This window comes from Cnephaeus nilssonii (genome assembly GCF_951640355.1).
Source record: "Cnephaeus nilssonii genome assembly, chromosome: 12".
Lineage (NCBI taxonomy): Eukaryota > Metazoa > Chordata > Mammalia > Chiroptera > Vespertilionidae > Cnephaeus > Cnephaeus nilssonii.
In genome coordinates, this window is record NC_137083.1 from 63,330,612 (window position 1) to 63,344,345 (window position 13,734).

Below are 13,734 nucleotides of genomic sequence, written 5' to 3' on the forward strand. Positions count from 1 at the left end.
GAAGTTGACACATTGGCTCAAGTTGGAATTGCTATCTATCAGAAGCAGTCAAGGAGATTAGCTACAGATTGAGAGATAGTAAAATGCCACTCAAAAGCAATATATAGATTAGGTCTTGAGCCTCAGCAGATATTTAGATTTAAACATTAAATGCTTGCTGTGTTTATAGAACTCTGCAAGATTCTGAAAAAGAAAGTATATGAAGCTGAGAAAACCATGCCATTCCAGCCCTCAGAGTAGTTTAGGCTTCACAGTGGAAAGCAGGCCCCGACATTAATAAGTAGTACAGGCTGATAAGGAGGTGGGAAATACTATGTGCATGGAAATCTTGGGGCAAAAGGCACTTTCAAGAACCAGCGCGAGAAAAAGGGTTACCTGAGCACAGAACTATGTTAAATGGTCACAGGACAGTAAATATGATGCTACTGTCAACGTAAGAAACAACAGAGAATTACTGTGGCTCACAGGATTGAAAAGAGGCAAGAAATATGAACACACCAGCAGCAGAAAGTTTTAGATAAATTGAAAATAGAGAACTGTGTAAAGGCGATGATTAAATGAAGAGAGAAGAGAGAGAAAAAGAGATAGATTGCAAGAGGTAAATGTACATGGTTCAGGGAAAGATTAATGACCAAGAACCACTAGAAGATGCTAAAATCCCACAAAAATTATTTAGAGGGAACAGGCAAGATCATGGGAAAAGGAATGCATTAACTAAAGGAAACAAAAGAAAATATAATTTGTAATAGGGAAAAGAAAGCAAATCAAAGGGAAATAGGATAGATTCTTGCTGTATTTTCCAGGTCATAATTCACTATAAAGATCAATGGAATGTACATTTTAAGAACTCGGCAATCTACCCAAATACCAAATGTCTTTACCTCCACCTTGATTCAGGCCTGCCCCCAGTGACCTCTCCAGCCGAAAAGCAGGTTGTACCTACACATGAATCTTTTTACAAATGATAGGATATATATATATATATATATATATATATATATATAATTACATCCTGAAATCTTTAAAAGATGAGCTTAAGACACACCCCACAGTCCTCTCATAATTTTTTTCAGTCCTCTAACAAAGACAGTTTCAAGTGTTCTTCTCAGAAATGCCCAGATCAAACAAATCTGAAGCGTATAGAATGCCTCTGCCAGCGCTCTGGCATATTCTCCGTCTGTCTTTTGATCACACTGCTGCAGTCCCCAAATCTCCCCATTGGAAACCAGTGAAATGCTATATCCATTTCAAAGAGCTTTTGCTTCTCTCCAAGGTCCTTAATGCCAAGCTGGAGTCCCTCTCTAATTCACTATTTGCCTTATGCTCCGTCACAAGTGGGAGATCACAGTCAGTGGGCTTATTGGTTCGCCCGCTTCACTTAAGGAACCGCAGCCCCACAGTTTTCTGTTGGTATGCATCTAAGTGGCAGCATCATTTGCTTAGGGTCCAGAGGGACCAGTCATCTTGCTTTCAGAAATCTAAACTGGAGGGAATAGGTTGAGAACCGCTTTTAATCGTGTCTAAATGGCAAAGGACCCTGGGGCCCTGTGCAACGAATGGAGTTATTAGCACCTGAAACTGCTCTGCTTCTGAAAAAAAGCCCTTAAGAATCCCAGGGCATCACTCATAATATGCCTTCCTGCAGCTCCGTCTACCATCAACTGCCTACGTAGAAGACCCAGTGGGGTGAGGCTTGGGAACAGCTTCCCCATCCAAAGGCAGCAAGGGCACTGGGAGATCAGGCAGACTGCAGCTTTAATAAAACTGACCTTTTAGTGCCCAGGTCTGAATATTTAAAGACCCTGCTGTGAAAGAACATGTATGTGGTAAACAAGTTCACAGGGAAGAGACTGAAAGGGTGATGAAAATGACTACAAGGTGAAAGCACAGGCTAGATGAGAGGCTCCACTTTTCCATACTTACCAGAGGTCCAAGCTGAAGGGGTGTAGGTCGGGGTGCAGGTAAGGGTTGGGATGTGTGTGTGTGTGTGTGTGTGTGTGTGTGTGTGTGAGAGAGAGAGAGAGAGAGAGAGAGAGAGAAGCTAAGGAAAGGAGTTTGAGGGGAAAAAACCTAAAACTGAAAGCACACTTTGTACACTTAACACCTGGGGGTTGAGTAAACGATGTGCCTGTTTTCAAGGTAAATTTCAGCTCCTATATCCTGGTCCACTACAATAGCACTGCATGAGTGGACTTCATGGAGGAGTAAGTCAGCACCTTGATCGGATGCCAAGGGTATGTATTTCCATTGTCATTAACACTGCAAGTGTAACACAAAGCTCACAGCAGCCCTGGGCAACAGAGCACTACGTTTTCCAGCTTCACATCAAAGCCACTTGCTCTCTAGGAAGTCCTGAGACTGCACAATGTGTTATCTCCTTTAAGGCAGTAGTAACTCAGAAACCCAGAGCCTTTCTCCAAGACTTAGCACTTGTTTCTTTGTAGCAAACAACTGGATAAAATTAACTATACAGCCTGCCCTGTGTAACAGTGAGTTCAACCAACCACAAATCAAAAATATTTGGGAAGCCCTAACAGGTCTGGCTCAGTGGATAGAGCATCGGCCTACGGACTGAAGGGTCCCAGGTTTGATTCCGGTCAAGGGCATGTACCTTGGTTGTGGGCACATCCCCAGTAGGAGGTGTGCAGGAGGCAGCTGATCGATGTTTCTCTCTCATTGATGTTTCTAGCTCTCTATCCCTCTCCCTTCCTCTCTGTAAAAAAATCAATAAAATATATTTTTTTTAAATATTTGGGAAAAGAAAAATGTTATGTTTTTGCTGACATGTACTATGTAGTCAGGCCTACAATGGTTACATTTGTATTGAGCATGTATAGACTTTTGTTCTGGCCATTATTCTCTAAACAATACAACATAACAACTGATTTACAAAGCGTTTACATTGTATTAGGTATTATAAATACTCTAGAAATAATTTAAAGTAAATGGGAGGGTGTGTTTAGGTTATATGCAAACACTACACCATTTTACATAAGGTACTTGAGCATCTACAGACTTTGGTACCCACAGCAGGCCCTAGAACCAATCCCCCGCGGGCCCGACGTAGACTGTACCACAGGAACCCCACATCAGCATCCAAAATGGCTCTCCGCCTGAAGGAGTTAACATCTCTAAAGAGTCAACTCTGGATTCACACTGAGTAATCTAAAAGCACTCTGCCACAGAAGCAGCAGCAGCAGCTATCCAATTGTACTCTTCCTGGGGAAACCATTACACACCCTTGCTTTTAACTCCTGTCATACTTTGAAGCAACAAATCAGATTCTAACCAAAATCTGAATAATGAAATACAGGGTACTATTGGAAAGCAATTGCCTAGGGTGAAAACAGTTCCTTTGATCGTGCTGTTTTGTCCAGAGCCCTTCCTCTGGCTGCAATTAGAAAGTAACCAAAAGAGGGAAGTAGTAGTGTATACAGTTAGCCTAGGGCAAAACCTTCTTGCCTCTATGTATAATTCAAAAGAAATGAACTAGTCTCTGTACAAAAAAAAAAGGAAAATCTAATTTGCCTTACTATTCCCACAATATATAGATGTCTCAGTAAATCTATATTAATTGATGACATGTTATTAGAGGCTTTAGGGTTTGGGGAAGATAAACATTCAAAGAAATCTCTCCTTCCTTACTTGAAGGGCAAGCCCCATTGGGTCATCATCTGGGAGCTGGAAGCGAGTCACTCTGCACGCCATCTGCCGGCCCTTGAGGAAGCTAGACTTGCCCTCCTTACCTACCCCTCCAGATCCTTATCTGCACCTTCTCCCACTCTGCTCAGAACAAGCCCCAATACCATAAGCTGTCAGGGTATCTTTTTCTCCATTTTAAAGCCAGTGACCTCCAGAAAGTGTCCAAAAATTAGATGGAAGGTAATCTCCTGAGTGTTTTATTCAACACCCTCCACGGTCCATCCATAGTCTCCAAATAATCCTCAAGCACTCTGTTTCTGCCACTACAAGACCACCCCCCAATTCCTAAACCCTCAACACTCTCACTGGAGAGTCTACTGGCCTTGTTCTAACTAGGATAGCCACATATTCTTGGGCACTTTGTGCCTTGCTCAAGGGCACCTGGCCAAGGGGACAGGGGCAAATGGGAGCTGAAATTCAGCCTCCCTTGTTTGTCAAACCATGTGCCCTGATATGAGGCTGCCTGGAGGAAGGACAACCTTCTCTTACTTGTTACACAGGTGCCATATGGGCTAACAGAGTTCTGGCCCCAATATCTACATCTTGAGTACTCAACTGGTGTCCCCTTGTATAACAGTTGGTATACAGTAAAGAATACTATAAACCAAAGACCCCAAGGAGTTGGATGCCTGCTAGCCTTGTCATTACAGACATAATTATATCCTCACTGGGATCTCCAGGTGATTTTTATTCCTACAGGAATATTATAAATCTATGTTAACTCTAAGAAAAGCACAGAGCTGAATCTTCCACCCATTATGAATTCTGTGAAATTCTTTAAGTAGAAAGGCAACTCTAAATCCTCCAGTATAAAAAGAGACTGGTTGAGCTACATCCACAAGTTCTCAATTATCATACCATTCACCCACAGGACCTTGGTCAAAAGAGGTTTACCAAAAGCAACACCACAACTCCTTGCTGCAGATCAGTTTTCATCTAATATGATCTCTTATACTAAATGCAAATTACTCTCATATTTTGTAAATGCAAGCCACCAACACAGAAGTACTCAAATCTAAATTCCCCGGTTTAAAATTCTTCAAAACAAAATCCAAAAGTGTGGTACACATGCTTAACACATGACCCCTGCTTAACTCCCAAGCCCACTTCTCTACTCTCTAGCATTAACTATCCTCTCTATTCCAGTCATACTAAATTATTTGGAATTCATCATATGCCCCATAGTCTCTCTCCCTTAACGGGTATCCTGAGATGTTCACAGGGCAAGCAATCTGGCCCTGCCTATATTTTGCATCATACCACTCATGAACCATGCACAATAACCATCCATTCTCTATTCCCAATCATACCCAATTCTGATCAGTGAGAAATTGTTTTCTCCCCGCTTTTTACTTAGCTAACTCCAAAGCACATTTCCTTAAAGAAGCCCTTTCACATTCTGCATTCTCATAAATTCTAAACTTTTGTTCCATAACTAAGTGAAATTACTTGTGTTCTTCCCCGACTAGATTTTAATGTTCTATGAGGGTTTGGTTTACCCCCCTGGCTGCAGTCCCTGCATAATATCCGATGCAAAGTGGGCCCCAGTAAATATTTACTAATGATGATGAACCCACTCATTTGAATTTATAAACTTGTGTTGTCTATTACCATAGCCACAATCCACATGTAGCTGTTGAGCCCTAGAAATATACTAAAACAAATTGAGATGTGTTCCAAGTGTAAAATATACACAAGATTTAAAAGACTTAGGAGCCCTAGACGGTTTGGCTCAGTGGATAGAGCGTTGGCCGGCGAACTAAAGGGTCCCAGGTTCGATTCCAGCCAAGGGCACATGCCCGGGTTGCGGGCTCCATCCCCCCCAGTAGGGGGTGTGCAGGAGGCAGCCAATCAATGATTCCCTCTCATCATTGATGTTTCTATCTCTCTATCTCCCTTCCTCTCTGAAGTCAATTAAAACATATATATACCTAGTATATATTTTTAAAAAGACTTAGTAAAAACTTAAAAATTAAGTAAAGTACTCATTATTTTTTATATTCATTAAATGTTAAAATGTTTTGGCTATCTATACTAATAAAAGGGTAATATGCTAATTAGACCGGGTCAACCAGCCATCTTCTGGACATCTGACTTCCTTCTGGACAAAGCCATGGTGGTGGGGGCCAAGGCAGAGGCAGTTAGGGGTGATCAGGCCGCAGGGCAGAGGCAGTTAGGGGCAATCAGGCCAGCAGGAGAGAACAGTTAGGGGTAAGATCAGGCTGGCAGGGGAGGGCAATTGGGGGCGAGATGAGGCCAGCAGGGGAGGGTCGTTGGGGGCGAGATCAGGCCAGCAGGGGAGGACAGTTGGGGGTGATCAAGTAGGCAGAGGCAGTTAGGGGTGAGATGAGGCCGGCAGGGGAGAGCAGCTAGGGGCGATAAGGCAGGTAGAGGCAGTTAGGGGTGAGATGAGGCCGGCAGGGGAGAGCAGTAAGGGGCGAGATCAGGTTGGCAGGGGAGGACAGTTAGGGGTGATCAGGCAGGCAGGCAGAGGGGTTAGGGGCAATCAGGCAGGCAGGCAGAGGCAGTTAGGGGCGATCAGGCAGGCAGGCAGGTGAGCAGTTAGGAGCCAGCGGTCCCAGATTGCGAGAGGGATGTCTGACTGTGGATCGGGCCTAAACTGGCAGTCGGACATGCTCCAAGGGGTCCCCAATTGGAGAGGGTGAAGTCTGGGCTGAGGGAACCGCACCCGGCACGAACTTCGTGCACCGGGCCACTAGTATTAAATAAAATGCATTAAAATTAATTTTTCCTATATCTACCAGACAACTTAACAAATACAGCTAGCATTTGTAGCTTACATTATATAGGTACCGGACAGTGTTGGTCTAGAGTGCCCTTTCTCCAATCTGCTGATTTCTCTTCTTCCATGAACACTTAGATATACTAGCTGCTCCTGAGAAGACTTCCCTAGCATCCACAACTGGGTTCTTCACAGCACCCTCCACCATTGTGCTCAAGGTGCATTACATTAACTTATTTCTTTGTGACCCTATGACCCCTCACGAAAATCCTATAAAGGAATTTAATGAGCAAAGAAGGGAAATCATTCTTCATGTCAATCAAAAGCCATATGTTGTAGACTCTTAAGAGCTAAGCCTTACTTAGAACTTTCTGAAAATGGACTAAGATTCTCAGGAGTGAAATTAAAGGAGAGAGAAGAGAGCCTACCTTGGGATAAAAAAACAAAGAATTCTAAAGCCTAAACTAGTACATATATTCCAACAACTTCTCATTGTCCATTGAGGCTAGGGGAAATCTATCCAATTATACCCTGAAGAGTTCAAAAGGATCCTGGAAAAACTAAAACCCCTCAGTAATAGTTCAGTTCTTACTCCAGAAAACCTGCTGTCATCCTACCTAAGCTATAACAGTCCAACCCCCCTAAAAGCTGCTTAAAATTCAGCTACATAGCCTACATTAACATAATGCATTTGGCTGATGATGCAGGCACAAAAATTAACGTTTAAGAACTTCAAAGTTGTGGTTGCTGTGGGAACCTTAATTCCAACTGCATGGCACAGATGCAGAATTGTGGACTACTCCCAATACTGATCAAATTGGAGATATTTATTTACTCTGTGCAATGAAGCAGAGCTACAGTTACTGAGAAAAACTTATTTGGGCATTTCTAGGCTTTCATGCATTTAAATTCTCAACGTTACCACAATACTGTTTGCTGCATTAAATTGCCTCCTCCATGGGGGAAAAAGGAAGAGAATGAACTGATTGGCCAGACATTCAAAGAACCCATCCTGTATGTGTTTCTTATGCATAATCTGATTCAAAAGACAATCATGATATTTTTATTTTACTCTTATGGGCTGTCTGTAAACTCTCATGCAAATGAAAACAAGGCATGAATTTCAACTTCTAAGTGTACCAAATCATGTGGACCTGAAAAACAACAAAAAAGCACATTTCACGTCCTTAGAACTACAAATTAGATAAAATTTAAAAGTAGAGAGCACAATTTCAGCCACACTGTTTAATTTATGAAAACTGTCCAAAAAGAAAAAAAAAAACTGTCCAAACACTTGCCTGTGTCACTGGCTCTCACTGAGAACCCAGTTCTGTGACCAGTCAACACAGTTGTATACTTTAGTTATTAAAGGGCAAAAAATAGGAGTTGTAAAGGTATCTGTAACAACAACACATAGGCAGACAAAAAAAAAAATTCAACCTCAATCCCTATTCCCAACCTCTCATAACTCTAACGATGGAAAGAAAATGGCCTCAAAATTTAAAACAAAACTGTCTGAAGACTACCAATTCTTATAGTTTTTATCCTAAGCATAATTTCTCAAAATCACCCACACTGGTTAGGCAAGCACCTATGCTGCCAGAAGATCCAACAAATAACACCGAACAGTGTAACTGATAATTATAGTTACCACTTGCAAAAGATGAGTAGGTGACCGTAGAGAATATATATAGCAAGATTCATTTCTTCCTAGAGCAAAAACCAATGAGCCTATCTAATCAAAATGAACAGCATAAATGGGACTTACTACAACACATGTCAGATGCAGAACTTCTCCTCTCCTTATTCTCAGAGAAACAAGATCTCACTAATAAAACACACCTACCACCTCAAATATCCCAACCGTGAACTCCTCTCAAGCCCCCAAGGGAAGAATGCCAGCAGTGCCCATCCATAATAAAGCAGAGCAGTGAGTACGAATCAGGACAAATTGAGGTCTTCCCAATAACAGCTAGGCTTCAAATATTATGAAATACGTTGGAGATTTAAAGTATTGTCCTCTGGAACTCTCAGAAATATGTATCACATTTAACTAATTCTCCAGCTCCTTCTGTTTGGTTTTTGAAGAGAAGCTGCACTGCTTCCCTATTCTTACCTGTGTGTTCTCCCCCTCCAGCCTCGGTGGTCGGATGCTGGACAGGTGGATGGTCTTGTAGTCACCGGAGTTCAGCTTCACAACAATGGCATCAGCATTCAGCACCTGCATCACCTGTGGGCATGAAGGCAAAATGTTTAACCCTGCTTCAATGGCCCAGATAATCATAGCACACATGCTACGGAACAAGGCTTTCGCCAGTCACAGGGAGAAAAGTGAGATCAGTAGTCATTGAGGCAGATCTAATGTCAGCCATCATGAGGCAACAAGGTTGGAAAAACTATGCTACAACTGCCAGGCCCCAAAGACCTGATTATGATTTCTCCAAGAGCAGAGTCTATAGCATTCACAAAGATAGTCAATCTTCTTTATCTTTTTTTTCTGAACAAGACATGTGGTTAACTACAAAGCTTACAAACTGGAAATCCAGTCTCTACATGTTACTGAAGATTTTCCTGGAAACAGGATCTAAACTAAAATCAATCCCTATATCTCGATGTGAATCTAGGAAAAGAGGCAAGAGCTGGATTAGAAGAAGGTACCAGCACTAGATGAGAAAGAAGAAAAGTAGGATACCCAGAGAGTAGAAAAACAAAAAACAAGTGAAGGGCAAAAAGAATTGACATCTCAGCGTGGAAAAGCTGTTAATCTCACAGGGAGAAACATTAAATTGCTAAGACATTACTTCAGCTACTCTAAAAGCCACTTTTTCAGAGCACTACTATTGGCATCTTAGAACCCCAAATCAGTGCCACTGGACCCCACTCTCAGCTGAAAATGATTAACTTCCAGTTTGAGACAATTTACAAGGATAACTATTTGAAGGGCAAAAGTACAAATATTCCTCTGTGGAGGTTATCAGGATACCCTACTAATGTGCACAGAATAAAATTCCATTGAAACCAGGCTAGGTTTCAAGTAAAACCCATAATTCAGCCAGCAGTCTATAATTCACCCAATTATACTCAGAGCCTGTTGTTACAGGGCTGTTTCTTCCTTTTTGCAAACAACACTTTGCTACAAGGTAGCTACTGATTACAAAACAGGTCACCATCCACCTCATCTGCAGAATCAAAACCACCTCTTCTAGGCTTCAGTCAGGTCCCATCAGGATCTAACCGACAGCGGAACAAACTACAGGGTCAGCTACCACTGTATTTTGAGGGTAGAACTTCCCAAATGGAACAAAAAGAGCTAGACTCTCCTTTGCTATGGATAAAAGAGCCCTTGTTAACTAGTCAGATCTTTGAAAACAAATACACCCATTTACTGGCAGGCTCCTCCAAAATGGCTATCTTCTACCTTTTGCCAAAGAACCAGCCACATACACACCAAAAAGAGTGATTTAAGGACAACCTGAAGAAAGAGCAAAAAACAAAACAAGCAAGAAATTATACGTAAGAGGAAACAGCAGGAGGAAAGTGCCATCAAACAGAATGAATGAAAAAAAGATGACAGTTGGAAATGAGCTGTAAATCCATGAAGACTGAGTAGGGCTGGTGGATGGAGACATCCGTGGTTTTACGGCCATAGGTAATAGAAATCGTGTGCAGAAAACCAGATCATTGACTGGAAAAGTAATGAAAGTCTAAATACCTAAGTAGATTGGGCAGGAAAGGGGTGGGAGTGGGAAATTATATATTTGTAAAATTATATTTATTGGGTAACAATGGTTAATAACATTATGTAAATTTCAAATGTACATTATAATGCAACATCTGTATATATTCAATGTGTGCTCACCACCCAAAGTCTAGTTTCCTTCTGTTACCATATATTTGACTCCCTTCCTCCTTCCCCATCCTACCTAATAAAAGAGTAATATGCAAGTTGACCGCACCTTCGCTACACCAAGCCACGCCCACAAGCCAATCAGGGTGAGTATGCAAATTAACCCAACCAAAACGGCAGTTAATTTGCATATCAAGACAGCATAGGAAGAAGCCAAGCGCTGCAGAAGGGAGCAAAGCTGCAGAGAAGCAAGCAGGCGGGTCCGGCAGAGAAGGGAGGCAAGCAGGTGGGGCGGGGGAGAGCGCAACAGGAAGCCCTATTGCAGGAATCTTCCTGCAATGGGCTACCAGTTATACATAAGATTAACTTGCAACCCTGAAAGCAGCAAAAAGCCAGTCTCAAATAACCACAGCCATGCTGCTATAGCCTTGATGACAGATCTGATCATCACAAAGGCTAACTGCTCAAAACCAAACAGCCAGAACCTAAAACTCACCTGGTCAGAAAAACTTGGTGAGGTCCAAGGGTAATCAAAGCCATGGCCTTTGGTCACACCAGGACCAAATCAAGGTCAGGGTTGATTACCTAGGTATGGGTGGTACCAAAGGGCATAGGACCCTCCAAATCAAAGAGCCCCTTATGCCAGCCCAATCACAAAAACATGTCCATGAAAGCTTAAAAATAGTCCATAAGACATAACTAAAAATACAGATTCAGTAACTAAATGAAAAAGAGTGCATCTTAAAGAAAAAAAAAAAGCACATCTTGTTCCCACTAACATCTAGATATTAATGCCCATCATTCCCTAAAGATATCACCAGTAGCTTGGAGAACTGACCAAAAGAACAAAAGATGATTTCTCTATCCTTTAAAATACCACATTTGGGTGAAAGGAAACAAATTATAATGCGGTTGTCAAGAACTTTCCATGAGTTAGGTATCCAGATACATGCCACTCTGATCCCACCTTCAAACCAAAGAGAAGAAAAAGTTCCACAATGCCATACACCAAGCAAAATAGCAAAATAGCAAAATAGCTAAGTAAAGCAAATCAATCCTGCTCCTCCCTCAAAAGTACAGGACCACTGCCTAAAGGATAATAGAGTAATGATTAGGCATCTCAAATGAACACACACTTTCTAAATCTCAATGATGAACAGAGCTACACATTCCTCACACCAAAACTAACTCATTAAATTGTCAATTGCCAAAAACACTGAGAAATTCCTATAATTAAGACATGAGAAATATCTAGACATTCTCCACTCCCTAGTCATGCTCAGAGAGGAATAAAACCAGGGAAAGTATCACAGTGTTCATATCTTCACCCCGATCATAGAATGTGAAGATCTGCTCCTATGACAAGTTACTGGTGCTCGTCACCCCCTGTATTGCGTTAGCAGCAGCAGCAGCAGCAGCGAATGAATTCCTGAAGCTGTAAATTTCCGGCCTCAGCAGCACACTCTCTCTGCTCGGCATCTCCCTGATTAGAAACCTCCTCTTCAAGACCTGCACATTCTGACGCTGCCAGCTAAATGAGGTTTGGCTTTCTGGTGAAGGGGTGAATGGGGAGTGCATGTGTGTGTCCATGTGTGTGTATTTAAGGGGGATTTATGACTTATTATTCCTCTGTAAATGGTGTCATTAGTGTTCGGAGAACAAGCAGCTCCAGAGCTGAGGCATGGAAGAGGCAATAAAAGAGTGGCTCTGGTCACATACTGTGCAATAGGTAAATGCAGAGTGGCTTACTACCCAAAGCCTGCACATCAGCACCGTGACAGGGCATATTTATAACAGTGATGCTTCTTACGTGCTTTTCATCAGGATAATTCTAAATATGCCCACATCACTCACTTTCTCCACATGCTACAGATTCCTACTTAGTCTACCCACACTCCCACCACCACACCACACACTCTAGGAGATAACCTAAGGCACAGGAGCAGAAATCTGCACTGAAAAAGTCACTAACCGGACTCAAACCACATGCAAATCTGAATCCCCCACCGTTTCTTGAAGCCCAATCATAAATGGAAAAAGCAGTGGTTTAATAATGACGGCTGTAGGCTAAGGGCTGCCACAAGTCAAGGGAAGTGCAGGGTGCTGTCAGGGGCAAGGAAGGGACATCCATTCCCATCTCTGGCCTCCTGCCACACTCCCATCTGCAGAGCCCATCCACAGTGATCACTGGGTGGTGAAGAGCTGTTCAGCTTCTTAAAACCCTGCAGTGCATATAAAATGAACAAAAAGAGCCTACAATAGCCTCCTGAGCTACAGAGACACTCAAAATAACTCCCCAGACACAACTACTGGTATTTCCAAAGCTAACTAAATTATCAGTACCAGATAGGAATAAAAGGACCAGCAGCCCAAAAAGGGCTTTCTATAGGCACCAGCAGGGAATGCCCTTTCTACTCTGAAATCATGACATCCAGCTGCATCTCCTGGTACCAAGGCATGTATGCTATGTCTATTCTCCCCAGAGCTAATCCCGTAAATGCTACTGAAGCAACACCAAACGTGGGTGAAATAAGGAATACCCCACAACTATTATAGCAATGGCCTGGAGTCCTACATAGTCCCTTCTTCATCCCCCAGAAGAGTACAGCTGCTACCCTCTGTCCTTGACAAAATAAATACTAAGCACACAATTTCCTGATGCAAATACCTCTAGGCACCTAAGCATGATTAAACAGACTGGACACTATAACAAGTACTTCAAAGAAACCAGACATCAGACAAATTCCCACAGAAGGGCATCCTACAAAACACCCGACCAGGACTCCTCACTGCCAAGGTCATCAAATGCAAAGAAAGTCTGAGAAACTGCCATGCCCAAGAGGAGCCTGATGAGACATGACAACTAAATTCAGTGTGCTATCCTGGATGAGATGCTCAAACACAAAACAGACATTAGAGAAAATCTAAGGAAATCTGACTCAGGCATGGACTTCAGTTGAAAATAACATAATATTGGTGTACCACTTATAATTATGTGCCATACTCATGTCAGATAATAGTAGGGGGAATTGGAGGGGGTTAGGGTAATGCAGAACTCTGTGTACTATCTGCCCATTTTTTCTGTAAATCTAAAACTATTCCAAAAAAATAAAATCCCAAATTAAAAAGCCAGGTAAATATTTTTTACAAATCTTTTCTAATTCAACCATTTTCTTTTCTTATCGGCAATCAGTTTGCTAACTTAAGCTATAAACAAAGTCTTTTTTTTTTTTAAGAAGGCACACTCACGTTATTAAAATACTCAAGTATATTATTTAGCATCATCTTTTTAGCATTGATTCTAACTTCATGGTTGTAGTTATTCTCCAGTTTGACAATAAGAGCACATCTCATCTGAGAGCTGCTTTTCATTTTGTTTTTGTGGTATAAACCAAGTCTTGATCTCTTTTGGCATAACAGAGACCACCTTCCCAGCCAGATC

General features: G+C 42.0%; 1 protein-coding gene across 1 annotated transcript in view; it reads right to left on the bottom strand.

Annotated features, from left to right (window-relative positions):
- SND1 (staphylococcal nuclease and tudor domain containing 1) overlaps positions 1-13,734 on the bottom strand; it is a 459,312-nt gene that overhangs the window by 389,594 nt on the left and 55,984 nt on the right. Inside the window, exon 10 of the mRNA XM_079786100.1 lies at positions 8,562-8,675. Within this exon, the coding sequence (XP_079642226.1) occupies positions 8,562-8,675 (114 nt within the window). The remainder of the gene's footprint in view (positions 1-8,561; positions 8,676-13,734) is intronic.